The 27576-nt window shown below is 52.1% G+C and overlaps 2 protein-coding genes across 13 annotated transcripts in view; one reads left to right on the top strand and one right to left on the bottom strand.

The window, feature by feature from the left end:
• Positions 1-241: 241 nt before the first annotated feature.
• LOC106994380 (uncharacterized) lies at positions 242-27576 on the top strand. Of its 11 annotated transcripts, XR_013407750.1 has the most exons (10): positions 242-386; positions 6928-7022; positions 7611-7679; positions 8214-8340; positions 10331-10469; positions 11251-11366; positions 11911-12070; positions 21686-24270; positions 24441-24525; positions 27077-27576. XR_013407750.1 is itself a non-coding variant. In XM_077974019.1 (9 exons), exons 2-6 carry the CDS (start codon positions 7015-7017, stop codon positions 11912-11914), a joined length of 363 nt encoding a protein of 120 aa, XP_077830145.1. In that variant the 5' UTR covers positions 242-386; positions 6928-7014; the 3' UTR covers positions 11915-12070; positions 21686-24270; positions 24441-24525; positions 27077-27576. The 11 variants fall into 11 exon arrangements, 2 of the variants coding, with proteins under 2 accessions (XP_077830145.1, XP_077830146.1); XR_013407754.1 differs by lacking the exon at positions 10331-10469; XR_013407753.1 differs by lacking the exon at positions 7611-7679 and having other exon boundaries at positions 21686-24281; positions 24441-24540; positions 27077-27449.
• COL4A2 (collagen type IV alpha 2 chain) overlaps positions 9134-27576 on the bottom strand; it is a 201558-nt gene continuing 183115 nt past the window's right edge. Inside the window, exons 40-48 of one of the 2 annotated variants that reach the window (XM_015121443.3) lie at positions 26569-26694; positions 20826-20942; positions 19329-19490; positions 19151-19249; positions 18638-18784; positions 18362-18478; positions 16181-16372; positions 14584-14870; positions 9134-10230 (exon numbers count right to left, since the gene is read on the bottom strand). In XM_015121443.3, coding sequence (XP_014976929.3) covers positions 9973-10230; positions 14584-14870; positions 16181-16372; positions 18362-18478; positions 18638-18784; positions 19151-19249; positions 19329-19490; positions 20826-20942; positions 26569-26694 — 1505 coding nt within the window. In that variant the 3' untranslated portion in view covers positions 9134-9972. Of the gene's footprint in view, positions 10231-13177; positions 13309-14583; positions 14871-16180; positions 16373-18361; positions 18479-18637; positions 18785-19150; positions 19250-19328; positions 19491-20825; positions 20943-26568; positions 26695-27576 lie in introns of those variants that run through there. The other variant, XM_015121444.3, reaches the window with a different exon arrangement.

Here is a 27576-nt window from a genome sequence, read left to right as displayed (position 1 = left end):
GCGATTGGGACAGTTTCAATGACGGTGTGCCACAGGTACCCTGTGTCGTAGGCTGCATTCCAAGTGGACTTCGGATGCCAGCCTGGCTCATGTGGCCCGTTTCCTTCCAGAAACCACGTCAGTTCTTGGAAAGCTTGAAATCTCTCAGTTGGGCAACTCAGCCGTTGGAGATGGCGCAGATTTCCCCACTGGGTGTGGGTTTGAGCGCGTGACCTCGAGCATCCGTCTTTCCTTTGTGCAGAGCAGCCACTCCAGGGAGGAGAAGAGCAAGTGACGGTCCGGGGTTAATGGCGGCATGTGGTCTCGGAGCTCCCTTCTGCACATTTCCAGCTGTCTGTGTCCCCGTGCAGATGAGAACCCTTTCCTCAATGACACCTCATATTCAGGTATTTCCTGGTGCCCTTGAAGCTTCGTCCCTGGCGGTGGTGTCAGGGAGTCTTGGGGTTGGGTATGTGGTAATCTAGGTGCTGTCAGTCAGAATGTCCCCTTCCCCAGGCTCCCAGGCCTGGTTTCTTAAAGAGTATGATGTTGCCATTTCTGGACCCAACTTCCTGGTTTAAACAGCCCCTGCTGTGCCAGGAAAACAACCTCACATGAATGTTCCCAGCACACAGATCCCCCCAGCACATGGGTGCCCCCCAGTACATGGGCTCCCCCCAGCACACAGATCCCCCCAGAACACGGGTGCCCCCCAGTACATGGGCTCCCCCCAGCACATGGATCCCCCCAGCACATGGGTCCCTCTAGCACATGGATCCCCCAGCACGCGGGTGCCCCCCAGTACATGGGCTCCCCCCAGCACATGGATCCCCCCAGTACATGGGCTCCCCCCAGCACATGGGTCCCCCAGCACACGGGTGCCCCCCAGTACATGGGCTCCCCCCAGCACATGGATCCCCCCAGTACATGGGCTCCCCCCAGCACATGGGTCCCTCAGCACACGGGTGCCCCCCAGTACATGGGTCCCTCTAGCACACGAATCCCCCCAGCACACCGGTGCCCCCCAGTACACGGCCCCCCCCCCAGCACACAGATCCCCCCAGCACCGGGTTCCTCTAGCACAGATTCCCCCAGTACACGGGTCCCCCCAGCACATGGGTCCTCTAGCACACGGGTCCCCCTAGCACATGGGTCCTCTAGCACACGGGTCCCCCTAGCACACGGATCCCCCTAGCACACGGCTCTCCCCAGCACACGGCTCTCCCCAGCACACGGTTCTCCCCAGCACACGGGTCCTCCCAGCACACGGGTCCCTCTAGCACATGGATCCCCCCAGTACACGGATCTCCCCAGCACACGGATCCCCCCAGTACATGGATCCCCCCAGCATATAGGTCCTCCGAGCACATGGGTCCTCCCAGCACACAGTTCCCCCCAGCACACGGGTCCCTCCAGTACATGGGTCCCCCCAGCACACAGTTCCCCCCAGCACACGGGTCCCTCCAGTACATGGGTCCCCCCAGCACACAGTTCCCCCCAGCACACGGGTCCCTCCAGTACATGGGTCCCCCCAGCACACAGTTCCCGCCAGCACACGGGTCCCTCTAGTACATGGGTCCCTCCCAGCACTCGGATCCCCATAGCACACGGGTGCTCCCAGCACATGGATCTCTCCAGCAGAGGCGAGCTGCTGCTCAAGGCCCATGAGACAGACCCCATGAGACACGGAGATGGTACTTGTCTTCCAGAGAGAAGGGGCAATGGCTGTGGGCTGGGCCTTCACTCCGTGCTCCTAGGAGACTCTAACCAGGCTGAGTCCCTACTGAGCAATGACCACAAACCTCTGAAGGAGGAAGAAGAGTGGGACCCGGACCCAGAGACCCTGGTGGAAGTGCAGTAGGGTGGCCTCCGGGTGTTTGGAGGATTTCAAAGGCACAGATCCTCCCAGACCTGGTTGGTGGAGTCCGGCTCGTATCTTCCTTTCTGTGGCCAGGCAGGGTGGCCTGCGCCCCTCGTCCTCTTACGTGCCCTTATTAGGAGCACAGCCTCTTCTCCACAGTGTGCAGCGGTCTTCCATCCTCCCACTTCGCAGAGCTGGATCTTTCGAGCCTCACTGTTGAAACAGGACAGAGGGGCTGGGTGCGGTGGGGTGGATACACAGCTGAGACCCTGCTCACACAGTGGAGAGACCCTGCACTCACAGCCGAAACCCTGCACACACGCACAGCCGAGACACTGCACACACAGCCGAGACCCTGCACACACAGCCGAGACCCTGCACACACAGCCGAGACACTGCACTCACAGCCGAGACCCTGCACACACAGTGGAGAAACCCTGCTCACACAGCCAAGACACTGCACTCACAGCCGAGACCCTGCACACACAGTGGAGAAACCCTGCTCACACAGCCAAGACACTGCACTCACAGCCGAGACCCTGCACACACAGTGGAGAGACCCTGCTCACACAGCTGAGACCCTGCACACACAGTGGAGAGACCCTGCTCACACAGCTGAGACCCTGCACTCACAGCCGAGACCCTGCACTTACAGCCGAGACCCTGCACACACAGTGGAGAGACCCTGCACACACAGCTGAGACCCTGCACTCACAGCCGAGACCCTGCACACATAGCCGAGACCCTGCACACACAGTGGAGAGACCCTGCACACACAGCCGAGACCCTGCACTCACAGCCGAGACCCTGCACACATAGCCGAGACCCTGCACTCACAGCCGAGACCCTGCACACATAGCCGAGACCCTGCACACACAGTGGAGAGACCCTGCACACACAGCCGAGACCCTGCACTCACAGCCGAGACCCTGCACACATAGCCGAGACCCTGCACTCACAGCCGAGACCCTGCACACACGCACAGCCGAGACGCTGCACACACAGCCGAGACCCTGCACACACAGAATACCGCCTGCACTCACAGCCGAGACCCTGCACGCACAGCCGAGACGCTGCACACACAGAATACCGCCTGCACTCAGCCTCCTCTGTACCTGCTCTGGAAGCTCTTCGGCCCAGTCCTCCCTTGTGGTCCAGGCTGCTTCCTTCAGGGAGAGCAGATGCCTTCAGAGCAAGCGTCCTTGCGTGGTTATGAAGCTCTGTGTCCCTCCCCTTCCCTTTGTGTTTGCCTTGAACCCACTGGCCCAGCCCTCAGGGATCAGATCTGGAGGGCACCTTGTTTGAGGATGTGCGGACCCAAGGCCAGAGAAAGTGTGTCCTGGGCCAGGGTGTCAGTGGCCGGAGTGAGACACGCCCAGGCCTTGGCTCCAGCCCCCCCCACTTCCTCACCAGGCCCTCCCAGCTCAGTCTACAATGGCTGTTTTCCTGGGATGTCAAAATATGTGGAAGGTCCTGCCTGGGGCGTGGTGCCTTGGGAATATGAGCCTCGGACTTTCAATGCCATGTTCCGGTTGCTGCTCTGTCTTTCCTCCCCTAAAGGTGGGCTTGGTTGATCGGGCTGCAAATGGTAGATACCCACGGGTCCAGGACAAGCCTCAGCCCTACCTTTTTTTTTTTTTTATCCCCCATCCAGATTTTCCCACAGGGAGAAGGCATTGGGGCCTGGAACGCTGTCTCCTGGGAGCTGGTCTCAGTTAAGTGAGCAGACTTGGCTTGTGCCTGCTCTCGGTCTGAAGGTGGCAGGCCTGGGACTGGTCACTGTCATCCCCAGTAGCACCTTCAAACCCTCTCCCTCAGCCTCACTGCATGGCAGCCTCGTTCACCAACCCCTGTGTGGCGGGCGGCTCCCATGGCCGGGGGCGAGCTCTCCCTGCTTCGAGGGAGGTGTGAGAGCCCCCTGGACAGAGTCCTCATAATCCGAATGCAAGAATTCCTTTCCCGGGAATCCTGCAGATAAAATGGATTATTTTTGTGAGTGTACAGTTAAGAATAAGCCAGTTTAAGGCAAAGGATTGGGTCCCACCTGGAGGAGAGGCGGGGTCCTGTCCCATGCAGGATGAAACGGCCTCTGTAGGAATGGCTCCAGCTTTAGGGCTAGTTTATGTCGTCACGGGACCCACATCTTCTAAGCGGGCTCCACCCCATCCATCTGCCCTTTGTTCTTGTACTTTGGCCATGAATGGGAGGAGAAGGTCCCTGAGTCACCCCTGCATGTGGCAAGGTCCCCTCAAGTGTGAATCTGCAGGTGGGGTGGGGGAAGGGGGCTCCTGGGCGTATTTTAAACTCGGGAAGACAGCAGTCCCCTCCTGCCCCATCTCATGTGGCTTTGCAGCTGCAGCCTCCCATCTCTAAGTGTGTGTTCCTGGCCTCTGAGAAGAACTTAGTTAATTAAAATGGGCTTGTACAGTGAAATTGTGAAATACCCCTCGGGTGCAGGGACTCTGGCAATATGCGGAAATGACCCCCACTTTGAGGCTTCTGAACCGTGCAGGTCATGTTGTGTGAAGTGCCTCGGGTGCCTGGCACATGGTTGATGCTCAATGGTCGCTGTTTTTAGGAAGTCAGCCCGGTGTAGAGGTTTGGCTTGAATGCCCCCTGAGTACATGTGTTGTGTTATCTTGTGCAAGTTGATTTGCCATCTTTGGGGAAAATCTCTATGAAATGGGGAATATCGTTCCTACTTCACAGAGGAGTGGGAGGCAGGAAAAGCAGCTGGGAGACCCTTTGCAGAGGGGCTGGACCACAGGAGGAAGATGACTGTCCTCTTCCACCTCCAACCCCAGCGGAGAGATGTCACCGTGAAGCCGCCACTAGAGAAAAATGGCCAGAAAGCAATGATTTTCCCTTTTTCAGTAATGGCAGAGAGAAAGCCAGCTTCGCTTTAAAGCACATTGCCTTGGGGCTGGGCGGGGTGGCTCATGCCTGTAATCCTAGCACTTTGGGAGGGGATCACTTGAGGTCAGGAGTTCAAGACCAGCCTGGCCAGCATGATGAAATCCCGTCTTTGTTAAAAAATACAACAAAATTTAGCTGGGTGTGGTGGTGCACACCTCTCCCAGCTGCTCGGGAGGCTGAGGCAGGAGAATGGCTTGAACCCAGGAGGTGGAGGCTGCAGTGAGCCAAGATCCTGCCATTGCACTCCAGCCTGGGCAACAGAGCCAGACTCCGTCTCAAAAAAAAGGGCACATTGTCTTTGTGACATTTCGTTTTTCATCTCCCCTGGTTTTGGCAGAATTGTGAGACGTGCCTGACGGGGAGGTGTAGGAGCAGGAAAGGTCCTTCTTTTCTGGGGAGGGTGCACACGTGCCACACGCGCCACTGCACAGCTGCACACACACGTGCATCAACATCGGAGCCGTAGCTGCCCCGCACAGCTGGGCACAGGCCGTACAGGAGATACGCCACCCATGAGCCGCTCTTCCTCGGACACCGTCCAGCCTTGAGGACCTCGCTGGGCGCTGGGAACAGCAGGTCATCCTTAGAGAGGAAGGCTGAGGACTCAGAATGGACTTATGGATATTGATTTTATACTTTGGGTTGTTATCTAACACTTTCTTACTTTCTTGTTCAGATGGCTTCGTCTTGGGTCTTAGGGAGCTCTTTCAGATGGCTCCCGTGTCACTTCCACATATCTCCATTTGGGGTTTTATTTGAGCACTTCCTTACTTTCTGGCACTACAAGATGTTCCAGTCTCATCGTCTGTATTTCCTGCCCCAGTCTCAGAATCAGCCATCTCCCCGAGGAGCCTCGGGTCCTTTTATTGGAGAAGAGTGTTAGAAACCCAGATCTGGGGCCAGGTGTGCTCACTGCTCCTGGGGGCTGCTTCTCTCAGGCCCTCCCAGCTGACAGAGCAAAGAAATACATGCGTGTGTACTAACCCCTATATATACACACACCTACCCCTATATATACACACACCTACCCCTATATGTACACACACCTACCCCTATATATACACACACCTACCCCTATATGTACACACACCTACCCCTATATATACACACACCTACCCCTATATATACACACACCTACCCCTATATGTACACACACCTACCCCTATATATACACACACCTACCCCTATATGTACACACACCTACCCCTATATGTACACACACCTACCCCTATATGTACACATACCTACAGATATTTCTTTATGTGACTATAGGTGTCTATAATAGGCTAAACCTGAGTTCTTCTGATAGCTCTGACTCTAATCATTGTGTCATTTTCCCACTTTGCTCTAAATTCTCCTCCAATAAGAAACATGGCTCCCACCGACCATCCACTTAATTAATGGTTCAGTTTTTTGTTGTTGTTGTTGTTGTTTTTTTTTGGAGACAGAGTCTTTCTCTGTCGTGGGATTACAGGTGTGAGCCACCGTGCCCAACCAATGGTTCAGTTTTAGCATGAATGCAGTGTCAGCACTGTTCACCAGTACTCCTGCAAGAAACAACTTTATCCACTAGAGTACAATGCTGTGTGCAGTTCTCTTTGCCTTTGGTCTTAGAGACGCCACTCATTTCCAAATTACTTATATTATTAACAGCACCTTTCCCCTACTGGCTTCAGTGAGCTCCTGAAACTTCTGCAGGGTTTTCTTTTTAAATAAGTGGATGGCCCTTTTCCAGGAAGGCGGCCTCAAGGAAAAGCCACCTCCAGGTGTAACCAGAAACACTGAGCATTTCTCAGCGGGGAGGGGGAGGACAGCCTGACATTTTATTGTCTGAGCTGAACTTACGCTGTATGAATACAAACAGCTCCTAGATATTTGTAGCGTGGTGGCTTCCTGAGTCTGCAGAGTGAGGTTCTTGCTGCACCACGTGTGGGAGGTGAGGATGCTGTTCCCTCGTTGCCTTCAAGACATCTGCTTGGGTTTGGTCTGTCACTTTAAGATCCTCCTGGTGGCTCGTGTTACCCTTCCCTCCCATGTCTAGCATGCCGTGGAATTTACTTTCCAAATCATTCTACTCCCTTCCCTGTACTGTGCATTTGAAATCATAGTGCTCAACCTCAACACATTTAGAAATCCCAAGTTGCAGCGATTCTCTACCTCCTTCCTCTTAGGTCCTGGACACGTACGAGTGCATGCATGCCTGCAGCTTAGGCACGTTCACGTGTAGTGACTGATCTGATTCTCCTGACGTCACTCTGATGCACAGGTACTTCGATGCATTTTACCGGAGGCCCGGCTCACTGAAGCAACCCATCCAGGCCATCCTTGCCAACTTGCTTTTCCTGGGTGGATTAAAGGCTGATGTGCTCTCCAGGGGCTTGTGAATCTTCTGGGTACCCCTACCCAGTCAGGATGACTGCAGATGCATTTTTATGCACATTCCAGCAGCATCTCTGCCAGGGGTGCTGAAAGTCACTGTCTAAAGCAGCTGGGAGGCAGAAGTGATTCTGACTTTGGGGCACCCACTCTCTGGAAAATGTGGCACATCATTAGTTGATGGTTCAAGCACGCTCAGCTCTCAGGGGGCAGTTATTCCTGGCACCAAGAAACTAGCTTGGAAAAATCTGTCTTATGCAACATGCAGGGTCCATGAAGGGCAGAGCTCTGATTTTCAAGGTGTGGGATAGCCAATGGTTCGATTCCAGATGAGGCATCTCCACTCGCTATACTTCAGCGGGATCGTGGGGTCCTTGGCACAGATGTCGGGGTTATGAATTGTGATTGATTTATATTTTATAATCCACATTTTGGAAACCAATTGTGTTGAGGATCTTCGTCTTCTCATGTATTTTAGGTCTAAGGTGAAACATTTCTTTGATGTTTAACACTGGGTACTGACGCTGAAGTGTGACCACCACACAAGGTATCCAGCCTACCCCAGTCGAGCAGGGGTCTTCAGGACCGCAGCATACTTTGTGGTTGCCTCCTTGGCAGTGGGGGTGGAGTCTAGAATGACTTGCTGCTTCCCAGCTTCTAGAGTTGCTGTGGTTGCAAGCTCTGGTCTCTTGATCTCCGTCTCACACGCTCTGGGCCCACCGTTTTGCTGCAGCTATTGCCGTGGTGACCGGCCACGTGCAGGTGTGGCCTGACACACCGTGTCTCAGCTCTGCCTGGTTCTCTACCACCTCTACCTGGCATCTGGCAGGAGCCCGCTCAGCCGTGGTGGTGTGTGGCGCACCCGGGAGTGTGAGGGAATTAACACCCTCAGGCAACCCCCGACCAGTCGAGACCACAGCTGATGGAGAACACTTCCCTTTCCAAGCCATGCCTGGACCATCTGAGGCTCCTTCCTTGGTGGATCCCAAGCAGGATCAAGCCTAAACCATCCACATTGGTAACCCCCTTAGTCTCACATCTTTGAGTTGGCTTTTCTTATTCTTGGTTTCTCCCCCTCCAGGTCCCACTCAGGCTTCCTGAAATCACCTTCCCACATAGCCCTGCTCTGTAGAGGTCCTGGCCTCAGCCAGCTTCTGGGGGAACATGAGCTACGGCAGCTGTTTATCTGTTTCAAATTACATTATAAGGTAGGATACTTATTTCATAATGTGAACATTTTTCTTAGGAAAACTTCAATTTGAGCTTGCATTTCAGAGAGTCAAACTCTGTGAGCTGAATCTTGGAGACTGTTTCTTTGAAATACTGAGCTTTGACTTGGGAAGTTATGTGGGAACTTTTTTTTGTAGACATGGGGTCTCACTATATTGTCCAGGCTAGTCTCAAACTCCTATGGCTCAAGTGATCCTCCCACCTCAGCCTCCCAAAATACTGGGATTACAGATGTGGGGCACTGCACCCAGCCTATGTTGGAACGAATTGAATGACTTTGGAAATACATTTGTGAACTGCCCTTTCTCCAAATTCCCACAAGTGCTGGTTGGGGTGTTTTTCTTTTTTTTTGAGATGGAATTTCACTTTTGTTGCCCAGGCTGGAGTACAGTGGCACAATCTCAGCTCACTGCAACCTCTGCCTCCCGGGTTCAAGTGATTCTCCTGCCTCAGTCTCCCGAATAGCTGCGATTATGGGCGCCAGCAAATTTTTACATTTTTAGTAGAGATGGGGTTTCACCATGTTAGCCAGGCTGGTCTCGAACTCCTGACCTCAGGTGATCCACCTGCCTCGGCCTCCCAAAGTGTTGGGATTACAGGTGTGAGCTATAAACATAAACACATTCCCTGAGAAATGGCTGCAATACCACGAATGGGTTCAACTCTACTGAGATGGATAAAAACAGCAGCATGGGTGGAGGCAGTGCCTTGCATTCATCAAACATTTTGCTCTGTGAACACGATAAGATTAAGGCAGTCAGCAACGTGGGGTTTAAAAATATTCAAAACTAGTTTTATTTTGTAGTCGTTACACAGGAGGGGGTAGTCAGAAGAGCACAGCTCACCCCCAGCAGTGGAGGGTTAGATCTCAGGGACAACGTGGGGCAGTGGGGACAGCACCTCCGACCCTATGGGGTGTACCTTCAAGTAGCAGGGCTGACAATGACGCCTAGAAAGGTCTCCACTTCCGCCTGAGTTTGGCCAAACCCAATGGTCTATAGGGATGTGGCAAAAGAATGACCGACCGCTATGTGATTATCAGTGTTTTTTACAATAAAGAGCACAGTTTTGCCTTGAAGATAATTCACATCAACGGTATTTGGGAGAACACAGAGCTGGCATAACATTGGTGTAGAAAGCAGGGCCAGGCCCACCCACAGGGCCCTCATGTGGGGACGGGTGCCTGAGCCCCTGAGCCCCTCGAGCCCCTGGCCACGGCTGGCTGCCTGTGTGCTGTTGTCTCGTCTATCCCACCCCGAGAAGTGAGTTGAACAATGTGAGTTGTCTGTGGCATTTGAAAGTGCAGTGGTTACATGGGTGTGTGCGAAGTGGTTAGCTGTGCCTCCAGGCGGCACATCTAGCAGGGGTAACGGGGGCCAGGGTTGCTCCTGGCTTTCTATGGGCAGGGCTTGCCCTGCAGGGGTCCCGAGTGCTTGCACCCGCTCGATGACAGTGGCTGGCAGGTCTAAGTGCTGCTGCTGGATGCAAATTCCTTTGGTAGACTTTTTTTTTTTTTTTTTTAAGAAAAAATAAAACCAATTTTTGGGTTGGCACCTGAGGTAATAAGTTAAGAATAAGCACCAAAATGGCCCTTCCTGGCACGCGCTGGCTCACAGGTTCTTCATGCACACCTGGCAGCGGCTGATGTGTGTGCGGATGAGGCCGGCCTTCAGCGTGTCAGCGGAGGGCGAGCCCTGGAAGCTCTGCTCGGGAATGGTGGTCAGCCAGAAGCTGTACTTATTGGCGTAGTAGTGGCAGGTGCCGCGGCCTCCATTGCACTCGATGAATGGCGTGGCGCGGAAGTCCTCCAGACAGCTGCCCGGTGACACCAGGGACTGGCCGCCGCCTTCGTCTCCCGCCGCCGTGTGCTGCACAGACAGGGGGCAGGACAGGGTTAGGAATCACAGGCTGCAGGTGGCACGGGGTCAGGGCATAGCCCTCTTCTGTGCGTGTGTTTTTACTGAACAGCAAACCATGACCATCCGTCGGTGTCAATACGGACATGCGGCATCCTCACGAATGCACCTTCAGCAAGAGGGGGTTGGTGAAATACACCCGGGCCCCTGCAGGAGGCGGCCCCAGGCACGAGGATGTGCTGCGGAGGCAGGTGCGTGGACACTAATTCGCAGCCAGGCTGGCCGTTCAGTAGGAACTAGAGCAGGGATAGCAGGTATGAGCCGCAGATGCAACTGACGACATTTCAGTAACAAAACAAACCATCTACCTAATGAACCATTCAGATAAAAATACCTGGCAGAAGAGAGAACACAATGTTTATTCTTTTTAAAAGAAAAAAATAAAACGTAGGCTAGCATCTGAGGCTAATAAGTTAAAAATAATCACCCAGCCAGGCCTCCCAGCCCCTTCTCTGAAAATGCTGATGATCAGGGAGGAAAGAGAAGTGGTTTTAATTATTTTTTTAAAAATCTGTACTTGAGGCCGGGCGCGGTGGCTCAAGCCTGTAATCCCAGCACTTTGGGAGGCCGAGGCGGGCGGATCACAAGGTCAGGAGATCGAGACCACAGTGAAACCCCGTCTCTACTAAAAAAAATACAAAAATTAGCCGGGCGCGGTGGCGGGCGCCTGTAGTCCCAGCTACTCGGGAGGCTGAGGCAGGAGAATGGCGGGAACCCAGGAGGCGGAGCTTGCAGTGAGCCGAGATCGCGCCACTGCACTCCAGCCTGGGCAACAGCGTGAGACTCCGTCTCAAAAAAAAAAAAAAAAATCTGTACTTGCTGATTTTTCACAATAAATATGTATTACTTGTGTAATTAAATAAGTTTTTTTTCAATCAGAGGTTGTTAAATAGTTAGTTGATCCTGAGGCTGGCTGGGAGGTGGGTGAGGTCTTCAAGGGAGCCATATATATATATTTTTTTTCATTTTAAGGTTCTACTTTCTGTTGTGTCAACATGTTTAGCCTTTCTGGAACTGCATGGCAGGCCTCCTGGGCCCCAGAGTTGGTGTATAAGTGCCATTTGGCTTGGCCGAGCAGGCTTTGAGGGGTAAGTGGGCTTTGGAATCTGTTTACTCAGAATAGAAATATCTCAGTTTGGCCGGGTGCGGTGGCTCAAGCCTGTAATCCCAGCACTTTGGGAGGCCGAGACGGGCGGATCACGAGGTCAGGAGTTCGAGACCATCCTGGCTAACACGGTGAAACCCCGTCTCTACTAAAAAAATACAAAAAACTAGCCGGGCGAGGTAGTGGGCGCCTGTAGTCCCGGCTACTTGGGAGGCTGAGGCAGGAGAATGGCGTAAAAACCCGGGAGGCGGAGCTTGCAGTGAGCTGAGATCCGGCCACTGCACTCCACCCTGGGCGACATAGCGAGACTCCATCTCAAATAAAAAAAAAAAAAAAAAAAAGAAATATCTCAGTTCAGTTTGCGGGAAAAAGGGGCTGTACTATGATGTATTTGGGCAGGGGCCCTAGTTTAAGCTTTCCTTTAAACACACAGAAACCAAAAATCCTTTAAAAAGTGTTCTGCTCACAGAAGGCAGAAGCCTGTCCAGCCCTGAGCTGCCTGCTCTTTCTTGTCTGCTAATGAGCAGGTAATAAGAAGTGGAGACGTCCTCCCGGGCACCTCTGGCTTCACTGCGGTCTGAAGGAGCTGGGGCCTGCTAGGAGCTGCCCAAAGCAGACACGTGGGACTCCCAGAATGAGCTCAGAAGGGAGCGCAATGTGTGAAGTCTTAGAGGCTGGCATAGCCAGGTAAGAGCTGAGTTTGCTGCACACACACACACAAGCATACACGCACACATGCACACACATGGTGTACACTCATGCACACACAAATGCACACGTGCACACCCATGCATGTACACACACACTCAGTACATGCTTGTGTACACACCCCTGTGCACACACGTGCATAAGTGCACACAGTGCAGGCACACGCACTCTTTCCAATGTGCTCCTCTCAGTGGGCAAGCCTCTGGCTTTGGTACTCACAGCAGCTCATATATCTTAAGAGAACTGCCTGGATGAGAGGCTGACCTGAAGAAGGGGCTGTGAGGGCTCCAGATTGTAGCCAGAATTGAAAAAAGAGGAACTAAAATAACGGCCAGCTAGATACTGTAGCTTCCACCAGACCAGCTTTGAGAGAGGCCACCGAGGGGAGGGGAGGAAAATGACTTTTGCTGCTCCAGTCTGCATCCGGGGCTCTGCCCTCGTCCTCCCTCCCACGTGGTGCTCGCTTGTAGGGAATGCAGAAAATGCATCCTCTGGGGCCACCTATCCTCATGGACAAAAGAAGGGTGAGCCGGGTGCTAGCCTCGGCACTGTTCTCGCATTCTGTGCATCCACTGGGGACAGTGGGGCAGTTGCTCTCAGCTGAGCTGTCCTCTCCTCTCCAAAGTCAGCTCTCATTATGCTGAGATGCCAGCAGCCCTAGCGGCACCATACGCTTGTCACCACACGGAAGGGATCAAAGAGTATTTAAAGCACAGACGAGGCACACAGCTGTCTTGGTTTAGGTCCTGTCTCCTAGACAGCAGTCAGGACACATCTGGAGGGGGTACATCTCCAGTACACAGATGTGTCTGCTCACTTATGTGTCCATCGTCAGGGCCAGTGGGGACTTTCTGTTGTTCTCAGAAGTCAAGGTACTTCTGGCCCATCTGTTCTGACCCCTGCATCTGTCAGCAGGGTGACAGGAGCCATCTCAACCCATGCCTTTTGGGGCTGTCAAGTTCCAGGCTTGCTGAGGCTGTCAGCTATTTATTTGAGCAGAGAGTTATGTGTGCAGAGGATAATGCCTGCTTATCTCGTGACAGTAACTTGAAACCTGATTGCTAATGGAACAGGGGATGCCTGACCTTTTTGGATACTGTGTAATCATGCCCTTCACAAGCGAGAGGCTCATTTATTTTGAATTTAACAATGGAAGTTAAAAAATAGGAGCAATCAAAGCTTACTTCCTCCATGACACAGGAGCACCCCGAAGGTCACTGTGAAACAAAAGAAGGTTGCTCCAAAGTCACCTTCCATGATATGCTTCTGGAAAGGCAAAATGTGTGCCTGTCCCAGCCCAGGATTTAGTATCCTGTTGCTCCAACTTATCATAGCAACAATACCTGTTAAAATGCCAATACTGTTTGTCTTTTCCTTCCTTTCCTAGAATCTGGATTTTTTTTTCCTGTTGTTTTGAAAGATTAGCAATCATTATGTAATTTATATTTTATGTTGTGTATATATATAATTTGTGAAATATTTAACATGCTGGGCATCTGATCCATGTAGTTGGAGTTATGACAGTTATAATCCCTATAAATAAACTCAATGGAAGACCCACTGTGCTCAGCAAGACTCTCTTTTCTCCCTACAAGAGTATACAGATGGTCCCCGATTTGCCATGGTTAGACTTCAATGAGTTTTGACTTTTCGACGGTGCCAAAGCAATATGTATTCAATTCACTATTGGATTTCTGGTGGGGCTACATCCAGATAAACCCATCATAAATTGAGAATGCACTTTCAACTTAACGGTATCTTCATCTTACAATGAATTTGCCTGGACGGGACCCTACTCCAAGTTGAGGAGCCTCTGCTTTAAGACCTAATATTGCAAAAGACACTACGGTGCTGTGGTCTCTTCCCTGGAGATTAAGCTAAACCTGATCTGGCCAAAGCTGAGGGTTCTCTATTTCATACCCAAAGGCAAACTGGCAGGGTGGGCGGCACCTTCCCAGGTCCTGGTTGTGCACCTTCTCCTGGATTTCAAAGTACACAGGCTCTCTGTTTTATACCCAAAGGTATTCCAGAATTTTCCTCATGAATGTATATCCATTTTAAGCCAGACAGTTAATAGGTATTTCTTGAAGGTATTTAAGGTTCCAGATAGATTCTAAATAAGATCAGGATTCTGGAGAAAAGTCTTCCATATATTTAGACTTCTGGTAAACCCAAAGCAACTGTACCTTTGGTGTTGGTGTTATACTAGTAAGACGGATGACAGGCAAATTCGTCCTGGTTACACTCCTTACGAAGGCCTGGTGGCAAATTAATGAGCCCTTTCTGGGTGGGGGAAGCCCTGTGCCCAGCATGTGGTTCAGCTAGCAAAGTGTAAGCTGTATTCCAGCTCTCTCTCTCTCCCTGGGCCAAGTGCTCTCGTGCAGTGCACACCCTGAACTGCCCTGTCCGATTACTCTTACAAAGGCAGGGGTTCTTGCCGTGTCCCCAGCCAGGGTGTGGCTGAGGAGGGGAACTGGGTAAATGCCACGTACCATGAGGAAGGAATATCCGATCCACAAGCTCCGCCACCCAGCTGGGCAGTGTGGAATGGAGACATCCTGACTGTGGACGGCGATGGCGACGGCTGGGGCCTCACACACCGAGCAGCGGCTGATGTAGGGCTTGATCTCATCCTCGGCCACAGGCATCATGGGCAGCGGAGCCGTGGTAGACAGCCAGTAGGACTTGTCGTTCCGGCTGGCATAGTAGCAGACATCACCAGGGTTGCAGTACAGGAAGGGCATGGTGCTGAACCGCGCCAGGCAGGAGCCCGCCAGCCCTGCGGAAGGAGGGGTCATGAGATCAGTGTTGTGTGGCTAGAAGACGCACCTGCCAGCCCCGGCCAGGCCCAGGAGGCTCCGTGTCACAGACTTGTCCCAGGACACCTGGTGGAGTTCAGCCACCTACTGGAGGGCCAGGCTAAGGCTTCCCAATTTCTTTTTCTCTTTCTGATCAAACAGACTACACTGGCATTTCAGAACAGCTCTGTTCTTCTACAAGATCTCACACATACTGGGCCAAGTTGGATCAGCAGGGAGTGGTGTCTTTATGGAATAGCATTTTGGGTGAGCCTTACCTTAGTGGGGTCTTAACAGCACTGGCCCCAAGAAAACTCTGATGGCCTCCAAGGGGTTGCTCTTTGACCCCAAGGAGCCACCCCAGAAGGAGCCCTGGCCCCTCTCCCTTCCATGTAGCCTTACTGCTTCTAGAGACGAAGACAGCCTTTATCTCCTGGCCACGGTGAATGATTCCCTCTTCACAGGGACTACGGAAAAGCTCAGACCCAGAAGTGTAGCCACCTTTAGCAAACATGCCTGGGCTAGGCCTGCCTCCTTGGCCCTGTTCCCAGATCTATTCTAGGCCCTTATCCTCGGTGGCCTTTGCCTCACTGTTCTTTAGAAACTCATTGTGGAAGTGGGGCGCACAGGCAGGAATGTGCTGGCGCCATGAGCCAGCTCCACGCTTTCCGGGGGCAGAACGCCTGGTGTAACCTGCACTGAGGAGGCAGAACGCAGCCAGTGTCCCGGAGACCCTTCCTGTCACCCCCTCAAAGAGGACCTCAGACTAAGCCACCTTCACTTGTAATTTGTGTGTGTTGCGTTTTCTGTATTCAAAGTCACATTAATGCCTTTTAAAGGCTTCCTTGAATAAGAGCGTGCACACGTGTCCATGGGTCCATTTTCCTGGGATCCTGTATGGGAGAGTCTTATATGAACCCCAGCACCTTATGGCCCCTGCCTGACTCCAAGTCTACAGAACTTGGGTCAAAAAGCAAGAATGAGGTGAAGTAATTGGTGGTCTCCACTGGAGAGGGGTCAAGGGTCAGACGGGTCACATGGGAGCCTGCGGAAGTCGATACCAAGTTAAAAGGCAGGTCCCTGGGTTAAGGTCCTGAGGTTTAAGGGCTTTGTAAGGCTTCTGCTTCAAAGGCCTTTTTAATCTTTCTGCACTTCCAGGAATGTGGGTGGACCCTTCATCAGGGGAACTTATCAGCCGTGAAGGGTTTGGGAGTCTCGCTGTGGCCCTTTGACCTTAGCCACTTCCAGGCCAGCCCTGAGCAGATCATGGGGGCCAGGTGGGGGAACCTACCCAGGTCCTGGTTGTGTGCCTTCTCCTGGCCCTCAAAGTACAGCAGGCTGTACCCACTCCAGAGCTTGTTCATGCCCACCGGGCACATGGGCTCCTGTTCCGTCTGGCTGTGCTTCACCAGGAGGTAGCCGATGCTGACGCTGCGGCCTGGCATACCCGGCAGGCCCGGGCTCCCTGGACGGCCTGGTGCACCTACAGCCCGAGAAAGAGAGAGAGAGCAGCCCCCTTTACAGCCGCCCCACAGAAACCTGGGGACCCAGCGGTGCAGGGCAGTTTCCAGGTGCGCCTAGCACCGTTGCTTTCCTTCCCCAGATGTTGGCACTGTCTGTTGAGATCAGGAGACTGTTGGGAAGGATTTCATCTACACTTTGTGCTTAGCAGCATGAAATGATGGCAATGAGGGCACTGGGCACAGAGGAGTGGTCCTTTCTATAAAGGACCAGAGGAGTATCGCAGGCCAGCCCCCACCCCCAGCAGTGGCCTCCCTCCGCTGGACACTTCCAGGAGACGTGGCTCATTGCAGGCCACGCTGATCGCGCACTTGACCACATCCTGGGTTAGAATGTTCTTTCTCTGCGCAGCTGAGATCCGCCTCCTATAAGTCCTACCAGGGAGCACATGGGGTGGCTCATCTGCCTCTGGCAAAGCAGCTCTGTGAACGTTTCTCAGCTGTCCCTGGTGAACATTTCTCCCACTGTCCCCTCCCCTTCCAGGGGACACCCATGGTCATGGCCCTTTCTCCCAGGACACTTCCCTTCCGCCGTCCCTAGCTTGTCTCCTGCCCTGGGCGGGCTCCGATTTGCCGGCATTTGTTTTCAGGTGCACACCACACTACCCATAATTTGCCGGCTGTGGATCTGACCCCGGGGCAGGGGACTGCTATTGCCTTTGACTCGGACACCAATAATGCTCCCTATGTTTAATTTTTTTTTTTTTTTGAGATGGAGTCTCACTCTGTCACCCAGGCCAGAGTACAGTGGCACAGGATGGTCTCGATCTGACCTCATGATCCGCCCACCTCGGCCTCCCAAAGTGCTGAGATTACAGGCGTGAGTCACCGCGCCCGGCCCCTATGTTTAATTTTTTTTTTTTTTTTTTTTTGAGACGGAGTCTCTCTCTGTCGCCCAGGCTGGAGTGCAGTGGCGCAATCTCAGCTCGCTGCAAACTCCGCCTCCCAGGTTCAGGCCATTCTACTGCCTCAGCCTCCCAAGTAGCTGGGACTACAGGCGCCCGCCACCATGCCCGGCTAATTTTTTGTATTTTTAGCAGAGACGGGGTTTCACTGTGTAAGCCAGGATGATCTCGATCTCCTGACCTCGTGATCCACCTGCCTCGGCCTCCCAAAGTGCTGGGATTACAGGCATGAGCCACCGCGCCTGGCCTTAATTTTAATTTTAATGCTGAGACCATTGGCTCAAACTGAGCTCAGGTTAAGAGAAATTTTGAGAATTTTTTTTTTTTTTTTGCATGAATAGCTGTTATTTCTGGCCTATTTCATTCTGCATATGTGCAAATAATTTAAAAAAACATAAGATGACCGGGCATGGTGGCTTACACCTGTAATCCCAGCACTTTGTGAGGCTGAGGCGGGTGGATCACTCGAGGTCAGGAGTTCAAGACCAGCCTGGTCAACATGGTGAAACCCCGTCTCAACTACAAAAACAAAAAAGTTAGCTGGGTGTGGTGGCACATGCCTGTAGTCCCAACTACTTGAGAGGCTAAGACAGGAGAATTGCTTGAACCTGGGAGGCAGAGGCTGCAGTGAGCTGAGATCATGCCACTGCACTCCAGCCTGGGTGAGGCAGAGTGAGACTCTGTCTCAAAAAAAAACAACAAAAAAAAGTAAGACAGGGCTTTGCAATGTGGCTCTAGTAAATTTTAATAGTTGGTTTTTGGCTACTTGTCTAATCCCGATCCTTGATGTCTACTGATCCCTGCCGCCCACTCCGCAGCACTGCAGGTGTCCCAGGAAAAGGAGGGAGGCTATCCCGGGACTCGGGATAGGTGTTCTGCTGCCCACAGGAGCGAAGCAGCACGCTCAGACTGGGAGCAGGAGGGTGGGGCAGCGCCTCATTTCTGGCTTTTCTGGGCTCTCACGTGTCCCTTTCCTGCAGACCACAGTCTGTGAGTCAGACCCATAGCACTAGGACCTGGGAAGGTCCTTCCCCACTGGTCACTCACCTTCTTGGCCAATCGGCCCCTGGTGGCCTACGGGTCCTTCATCTCCCCGGAACCCGGGAACAGCAGACACGCCACCTCTTCCTTGGGGCCCGGCTTTCCCTGGAGCCCCACGGAAACCTGCAAGCCACCAAAGAAGTGTGAATGTGGCTGGAAACTGTGACCACGCCTGGCAGAGCTGGCGATCAGCAAAGAGAACACAAGAGGACGTAATGCCAGCAGGCCCTGGCCTTGCCCGGGCAGCCCTGAGGGGCTCCAGGCCCCAGCTCAGCACTCTACCTGGTTCTCCGGGGGGGCCCTGGGGCCCCATCTCCCCTGGTGCCCCAGGGGGGCCTCGCCTCCCCTGCGGACCCACTGTCCCTGGTGGGATGGCAATCTTCTGGGGGATTCCTGCAATCCCGGGGGCTCCCACAATCCCGGGGGCACCTGGAAGGGAAACAGAGAGGCCCCAGTAAACACACAAGGTCATTCCACTCTCTTGCTCTGAGTGCTACCGCGTTTCTCACCCGGGGAGGCCCCTTTTGGAGCTTCCGGACAATTGTGCTTTCTAGAGATGAGCCAGACACAAATGGGCCTGAGCCGTGACTCAGCGCCTGCCGTTTGAATACTAAACTTTCCATTCACCAAGGCCCTGTGACAACATCCGAGTCGCAGCCTTGGTTTCCTCCCTGCTCTTTACAACGTGTGACCCATGCTGGAGAGGATCCTGGCCGTTTGACCTTCAGGATGTCCCCAAGCCTGGAGAGGCTGGGCTGAGCCACTAGCTCTGCAGGTATGCAGACGGTCACTTACCAGGGAATCCTGGGTCTCCCTTGGGTCCCTTGGGTCCTCTGTCGCCCACCGCACCGGCGGGTCCAGTGTTCCCCATAAAGCCTTGTTCACCCCTGGGCCCTGCAACACAAACAAGACATTAGGGACACGGAAGTCTGTGGGGATGGGGCTTCTCTCACTGTGGCTAGGGCACTGTTACCTTTTTCTCCCGGGAGACCGAACACACCCGGCCTGCCCTGGGGCCCGGAGTCCCCGGCCCATCCTTTGGTCCCTGGGGTTCCTGGAGCTCCTGGGTTCCCTGCGTCACCTTTGCTTCCAGGAAGAGCAGCAGACCCGGGTGGCCCTGGCGGGCCCCGATAACCTGTTGGCATTAGGGACAAGAAAGGAGGGTTTAAACAGGACCCCAAGGCCCCTGGGGGCAGTCAGGTACTCAGTCACCCATTCAGGGGACAATCTCTGACAAGTCTGTGGCATGGAATGACTTTGTCTTTGTGTTTAAAAAATTGTCATAAAATACATATAACATAAAAGTTACCATTTTAATCATTTTTAGGTGCACTGCTCAGTGGCATTAAATATATTCACCTTCACCACTGACTATCTCCAGAACTTTCTCATCCTAAACTGAAATCTGTCCCCGTTATACACTCACTCCCCATGCCCTCTCCCCTCAACCCTCAGCAACAACCATTCTACTTTCTCTTTCTATGAATCTGATGACTTCAGGGGCCTCATATGTGTGGGATCACAGGATCCGACCTTTTGTGACTGGTTTCTTTCACTCAGCAGAATGCCCTCAAGGGTCATCTAGGTGGCAGCGGGTGATAAGAGTTCCTTCTTTTTAAGACTGAATAAAGGCTGGGCGCCGTGGCTCACACCTGTCATCCCAGCACTTTGGAAGGCCGAGGTGAGAGGATCGCTTGAGGTCAAGAGTTTGAGACCAGCCTGGCCAACATGGTGAAACCCTGTCTCTACTAAAAATACAAAAACCAGCCGGGCGTGGTGGTGGGCACCTATAATCCCAGCTACTCGGGAGGCTGAGGCAGGAGAATTCCTTGAACCCAGGAGGCGGAGATTGCAGCAAGCTGAGATTGTGCCACTGCACTCCAGCCTGGGCAACAGAGCAAGACTGTTCCAAAAAAACAAAAAACAAGAAAACAACCAAACAAAAAAGACGGACTCCTCTTGTGCTAGGTGCGTACTGACTGCATTTTGCTTCTTAATTCCTCCGTCGATGGACACTGGGGTTACTTTCAGCACTTCGAGCTTGTGAATAGTGCTGCTGTGAACCCTGACGCACAAATGCTTGTTTGATGGGTGGCTTCATCTTTACGCCATCTCTTTCCAATATTCAGCTCATTTGTGATTAGGATATGCAAATTAAATTTAATATTTGTCTAAACACAATACAGTGAGGAAGAAGAAAGCCGTTCATATTGCATATTTCTGAGTCCCCTGCAGTTTGAATATCTGCTATTACAGCAAGTAAATGACATGGCCTGTGTCTCGGCTTCCCGGGGACCAGGTCGTACAGGTGATGGAAATGACACCGGAGGACCATGATGGCCCCTGCCCCTTTGACCGGAGTCTGGGCACGGTGTGGAAATGAATGTCTGTTCTCCCCCTAGATTAAGTGGGCCATTGCCGGCTCCTGCCCCTAGAGATGTCGAAGCACAGATGCATAAGTCCTGCTTACCTTTCAGGCCAAATATCCCTGGCGCCCCTTTGTCACCAGGTGCCCCAGAGATGTTGGAAGGGGGCGTGATGCCAGGGAACCCCTGAAGTCCTGGACTCCCAGGTGGGCCTCGTTCTCCTTAGGATGAAAACAGAAGACATTATTTTCAGCATTAGCACCCAACTTTTCAAATCTACTGTTTTCCCTCCACACCATCACCTGCGGTGGACCAGAGCCTAGTGAGTGAGACAGTGATGGGAGGCGCCCTCAGGCCAAAGATCATCTCATGATGGGGCTGGGGAGGCTCTCAGGGTGGGGTTTGGGAGGCAAGGGCTGTGAACCCCTCCCCCAACTCCAGCCTTTCTCCTGTGAGGAGCCCTCCACTGGGATCCTTCTGCCTGTGCTCCACTTCCCCAAGGCACTGCCCGATCATGCTTAGATGGAGCCTCAGCCCCAGGCGTGGCACAGCCGCTCAGACTCTGATCCTGATACATGTGGACAGTGGTCAGCACACGTGATGGACGGAAGGTTGAAAACTGCTGCAAATGAAGCTTGCGATTGACATCAGTATGGTCAACTCTCCCTGTGGCTGTCCTCCAGTGCCTTGGATCCCAGCTTGGACAAAGTGGGTCCTCATTATTCACAGATTCTGTATGTTCCAACTTGTCTGCTCACTAAAACTCACTTGGAACCCCCCCAAATAAACACTGGCATTCACAGTTACACACAGAGGCAAAGTGAGTCCCAGCTGAGGTCCAGCAAGGTGACACTCCTGCCTTCTCGCTGCAGCTCACACTGTACACACATGTCCTTGTCTTGGTCTCTGTAGTGCCCTGTTTTCCACATTGTCGTGCTTTATGCTGGTGATTTTGCTGTTTCAGATGCCCCCTATGCATTGTGTTGAAGTGCAGCCTAGTGTTGGTAAGTGCAAGGAGGCTGTGAAGTCCCTTATGGAGAAACACGTATGTAAGAGAAGCTGCGTTCAGGCACGAGTGAGAGTGCATGTTGAGTGTTCATGAATCAGCAATCCACACTAAACGAGGTGCCGTTACACAGAAAACCAGGTTACATATTGATCACTGATAAACATCTTGTGAGCAGAGGCTTGCAGGAACCTAGCCTTGTATTTCCCCTAGGAGCAATGGTTCAGTATTCACAAAGTCAGGGTTCTTGGTGACTTCAGAACATAACTACGGTGAATAACGAGAACCAACAGTGTTTGGGTCAAAGATTGGAGCTCTTTGGCACTAATAGGGGAGTAAGAGGGAAATGGCCACATAAGGAAATCTGTGGAAATTCCACTCCTTCCTGTGCTGTGAGCCAACAAGACACTAATGGAGCTTTGTGTGCTGTAGGGCAGTGGTGGGTAGAAATCAGTGTGGACCTGAGTCTGGGCGGATTAAGTCTACTTTCTCTCCTAACCACCTGCAGTCTTTTGTTTTTCCTGAAGGGCTGGGGACCAACATTAGTATTAGAACCCTGCAAAATGTCCGAATGTCCAAGTGGGCAAGGAGGGCATCATTTCCGCTCTGCAGGAGAGTGAGCTGGGCCAAACAGTGCAAATCTATAAAAATGAGAAAACGTAGCAACAGTGGTTTTCTGTTTCCCCTTTGGCTTTACGACTAATCTATACCCATCAGTAGCAGGAAGAGATTTTCCCTTTGGAAGATCCTGGTATCCATTATCCATCCCATGGGAAAGGATTCCATTCATGCGTGCTTCCAAGTAGGACAAAACAAACAGCAGGAGAAATATTGAGAGAGGTGAGGCTTGTCTCACAAATCACAGACAACACGCAAGTGGGTTCATTAGCCCTGAGGGCATGAGTGAGCCACCATCTGTGGTTTGATATAAAATGACACCAATTGAACTGCTTCTAGCTATTGTCACAAACTCCCCGAAACAGATGGTGAGTGTCAGTAAATAATGGCAGACTCCTGAGTTAGATGATCCAGTGCAATCCCCAGACTGGCAGATTCCCACGAAAACATAATTAACTTAACTGCAGTGATGAGGACTCTGTTAATGAGAACATTTAGCAAACATGAGTCAGTTTGCTGGAATCTAGATGAAAACCATCAAGATTTCTCAGTAGCCCCCATGGATCGTCCTAAGTACTGACATAAAAAAGTCTCGCTAACAGGGGTTCCATGAAGGGCCATGTTGCGTGACTCAAGGCCAAATCAGGAACTGATGCTTGAATGTCAGCTGCAGACACAGGTGAGGTTGCAAATTCTAGCTTCAGTGAACTGTGATATGGTTTGGCTGTATCCCCACCCAAATCTCATCTTGATTTCTAGTTTCCATAATCCACACATGTCGTAGGAGGGATCTGGTGGGAAGTAATTGAATCATGCGGGTGGCTATCGTCATGCTGTTCTCCTGATAGTGAGTTCCCACGAGATCCGATGGTTTTATAAGGGGCTTCCCCCCACCCTTTACTTGGCACTTCTCTCTCCTACTGCTAGTGAAGAAGGACGTGTTTGCTTCCCCCTCTGCCATGATTGTAAGTTTCCTGAGGCCTCCCCAGCCATGCAGAACTGTCAGTCAATTAAACCTCTTTCCTTTATAAATTACCCAGTCTCTGGTATTTCTTCAAAGCAGCATGAGAATGAACTAACACAAATGAGATGCAACTCATGCAAAGGAAGATAATGGATTCAAATTATTCCCATATTTTCAGAGAAGAGTGTGTATCCTGAATGACATTGTATCAGTGTGTGAACATCATCATGGAAAGTCGTCTTTCCCTCATCACTAGCCAGAGGCAGTGGCCTCATATGCCAAGGCCCAGTGGCACTGGGCAGTGTCTGCTCTGGTCTCCAGGACCTGCTCTGAAGTCATCAGCTCATGGGCCCACTGTGATGTTCGTGCAGGTCGAGGGTGGGGGCATGGCTTACAAAAGTCAATATGCCTCACGGTGGCTTGGAAGCCGGGGACACCGTCCAGGTCCCTGGGATGGAATGCAGGGAGTGCCACAGGAGGTCACATAGAGTTTAGATAAATGGGTCCCACACAGATCAAATGTGTAATAAGGCCATCAATGTTACCTTAGGGGTGTTCCAAGCTACATATAACTCTCCACTGATGTCAGAAAATTATCCTACAATTTCACAATATTCTTCTCCAACAAGTATTTGTTGAGCACTCACTCAGGGACAAGCATTTTGCTGAGGTGTAAGTGGAAAATAAATGAGGTAAATTTCTGCCCTTGGGGATGGAAATCTTAATTTTTTTTTGTGGTCAAGTACAGGGCCTGAACATCATGCTGTGTGAATCAAACTTTAAAAATGCATGGTCATGCGAAATGCCAGCAGCTGTGCTCTGTGACCCCCCCTCTACGGCCCACTGTGTGCACCCTGTCGAAATCCCATCTCAGTTTCCTCCACCCCTCCCTGTGCCGGATCTCCTCTCCACATCTCCTGGCCAAGTCTTCCCCATTGCTGAGTTCCCAGATGGCTTTCAGGTGACAGACTGGTAAAGTGATCATCATGACACTCTGAAAACAATGCTGTTTCGAGGCCTTTAAAAATAGCAGACATTTATTGCTGGCCTCCTGTGTGCAAGAGCTTTACCTGTAGTATCTCATTGTATCCTCCCAACACTCACAAGCGCATTTTTATTCTCATTTTACAGACAACGCCAGAGACATTCAATACCATGGCCAAGGTCACATGGTGAAAATATGGCACATGTGAGATGCAGAACAAGAACCCAACAGGTGTCTGATTTAAAGGTCATGGGCATGGTCAACTCTACTGTTGGGCTCCTGGGAGGCTTATGCTAGTGGACTGACCCTAGATCGTCACCCTTGACTGAGGCTGTGCTGGTGGACTGACCTAGATCCTCAGTCCTGAGTGGAGGTTGTGCTGGTGGACTGACCTAGATCCTCAGTCCTGAGTGGAGGTTGTGCTGGTGGACTGACCTAGATCCTCAGTCCTGAGTGGAGGTTGTGCTGGTGGACTGACCTAGATCCTCAGTCCTGAGTGGAGGTTGTGCTGGTGGACTGACCCTAGACCCTCAATCCTGGTTGAAGCTGTGCGGGTGTACTGACCTAGATCCTAACCCCTGAGTGAGGCTGTGCTGGTGGATTGACCTAGATCCTCACCCCTGACTGAGGCTGTGCTGGTGGAGTCACCTTAGATCCTCACTCCTGGGTGGAGCTTCTGCTGGTGCGCTGACCCTAGATCCTCATCCCTAGCAGAGGTTATGCTGGTGGACTGTCCTAGATCCTTACCCCTGACTGAGGCTGTGCTGATGGACTGTCCTTAGATTCTCACTCCTGAGTGGAGCTTGTGCTAGTGCGCTGACCCTAGATCCTCATCCCTGACTGAGGCTGTGCTAGTGGACTGACCCTAGATCCGCAACTCTGACTGAGGCTGTGCTGGTGGACTGACCCTAGATCCGCAACTCTGACTGAGGCTGTGCTGGTGGACTGACCCTAGATCCTCAACTCTGACTGAGGCTGTGCTGGTGGACTGACCCTAGATCCTCATCCCTGACTGAGGTTGTGCTGGTGAACTGACCATAGACCCTCATCCCTGACTGAGGTTGTGCTAGTGGACTGACCCTAGATCCGCAACTCTGACTGAGGCTGTGCTGGTGGACTGACCCTAGATCCTCAACTCTGACTGAGGTTGTGTTGGTGGACTGACCCTAGATCCCCATCCCTGGCTGAGGCTGTGCTGGTGTACTGTCCTGGATCCTCACCCTGACTAGGGCTCTGGCAGCACCACGCAGCCTCCCAGGATAGTCTGGCTCCTGTTGGCAGCACCCCTCCTCTTTCTCCTATCTTCAGATCAGTGCTGTGGAGTTCTGAGGCTAGGGGATTCCGGAGTTTCTAGCTCTTGATGAGGGGAGAGGGCAGGCAGCAGATCCTGGAGAGTCAGATGTGATCTGCAAGCCTTGAGATATCCCTGCACCCCAGGAAAAGTCAGGGTTGCTGGCCTCCTTGGTTCTGACTTCCTTTCCTGTGGGTGTCTGGTTCTAGCTTCATGGGGGAGTTGGCACTAGAAAAACTCAGGCTTTTGTGCAGGGAGGCCAGAGTTTTTGTTTCCACCATGGAGCCCAGGGTGCCCAGACTGTCCGTCCAGGTGTGCTGCCCCGCTCCCATACCTGAGCCAGGAGATGCACCTGGTCGGGCTGGTGAGGTGGGTGGGGTGGGGGAGAGGCCCACTGATCTCAGAAACAGACTCTGGGGCTGTGGGATCATGCACAACGAGACCACAACACGCTTAGCACACTGGCTCCCAGGAAGGTCCTGGTTTCTGTTTTTATTTAGGAATGCTTCTCACTGCCATTTAGACTTCAGCCCACCTTGACTGGTGAGCAGGGAGGCTATGGGGTGGGAAGACAGGTTTCTGATTATTTCCTACCCAAGTATGGTTCAGCGTGGCTCTGCTGGGAGGTTTAATGCATTTATTTATTCGCGCATTCACTACCCAGAGTGCTTGTTATGGCAAGGCCTGTGCCAGTGCCCCGGGCACACGGAGGGATCTGACGGGGTCTCTAGGCCAGGGAGCTTATCAGTGACTCCTTGCGATGGCTGGTCAGTGCCTCACCAACACAGACGGGAAGAAATAAATTGCCTCACAAACTAAGACTAGCTGGCAGGTTCTGCAACAGGTAGTCCTCCCCGGAAAAACCAGCTCTTTCCTGCACTTCTGAGCAGCCTCTCCCACCCCACAGACACTCCATGGCCCCCCCTCTGGGTGGGTTCTGGTTATGGGGACGGCAATGTTGGCTTTGGAATGTGTGGCCTCACCTGGAGCTCCTTGCTCTCCTTTCTGTCCTGGGACTCCCACAGGGCCTGGAAGGGTGTTGGCGTCTCCTGGGTCACCTCTGTCCCCAGGAGGGCCTGGGAAGCCTGGGTCTCCGTGGATGTCGGCACCTGCGGAAGAGTTATAACAGCAGCTGAGGTCGGTGTTTCCAACCATACAGCTGACTTTCCTAAGGGAAAGAACAGCTCGGGGTGCCTCGAAAGCAGAGAAACAGAGGCAGCCACGGCGGTTTCAGCTTGCATTACAGTGTATGGCCTCCAGGTCGCAGGAGCTGAGATTTGGAAGGGATCTCACAGAGATCACAGTGGAAGCCCTTGGCTTTATGGGTAAGAGGATCGAGGCCCATCAGAGGGTCCAATTTCACAGAAACAGTGGGTCAGGGAGCTGGGACCCGTCCCGGGCCTCCTGGCTCCTGGGGGCTGCTCTTCAGGCTATGCTTAATTATGTTTTCAAAGTAAACACTGTCTAAAGTCTTCCCTGTTCTCGTAACAGGTGTTCATCGCCATCGTGGCAGGAAACAGCAAGACAACTTGACAAGGATCTCCTGCCACTTGCCCATTGGAACTGGAACGGAGTGTTAATGACGCAGGAGTGCGTGAATTTACATGTCATATACACACATACAAATTCACCTGTAGACAGAGCAATATTTGGTTATATGAAACGTCTACAAAGAGCACATTCTAAAAGCAGCTTTAGGATTATGGGTGCTTTTCTCCCTCTTAAATGTGTTAATTTTTAAATGTGTTTAAATGTGTTAATTTTTTTTCTCCACTGAACATAAATAATTTGTATACATTGAAAAGAAAACAAGGTTATCTTTTGAAAAAAAGACACAATCAATAATAAAATGATTCCCCACTTAGTGCGTGATGTCCTTCAAATGTTATTTTATTAGTCCTATAATAGATTACAAAATTAAATGAAAAGAGAAGGACATTAAGATTTAGGGTGAAAATAGCTGAATTTAAAATAAAGAAGTTTCAACAAGC

The sequence above is a fragment of the Macaca mulatta genome, chromosome 17 (assembly GCF_049350105.2).
Source record: "Macaca mulatta isolate MMU2019108-1 chromosome 17, T2T-MMU8v2.0, whole genome shotgun sequence".
Taxonomy (NCBI): domain Eukaryota; kingdom Metazoa; phylum Chordata; class Mammalia; order Primates; family Cercopithecidae; genus Macaca; species Macaca mulatta.
Note: the sequence above shows the minus strand (reverse complement) of the source record. Positions and strands in the feature narration are given on the sequence as shown.

Bases quoted from the DNA above. Each gene is read 5' to 3' on its own strand.
- LOC106994380 (XM_077974019.1), top strand. The intron at 8,341-10,330 runs GTAGGATACTTA...TTTACTGAACAG, and splicing joins GTTTCAAATTACATTATAAG to CAAACCATGACCATCCGTCG. The intron at 10,470-11,281 runs GTGCGTGGACAC...CAACATGTTTAG, and splicing joins AGGATGTGCTGCGGAGGCAG to CCTTTCTGGAACTGCATGGC.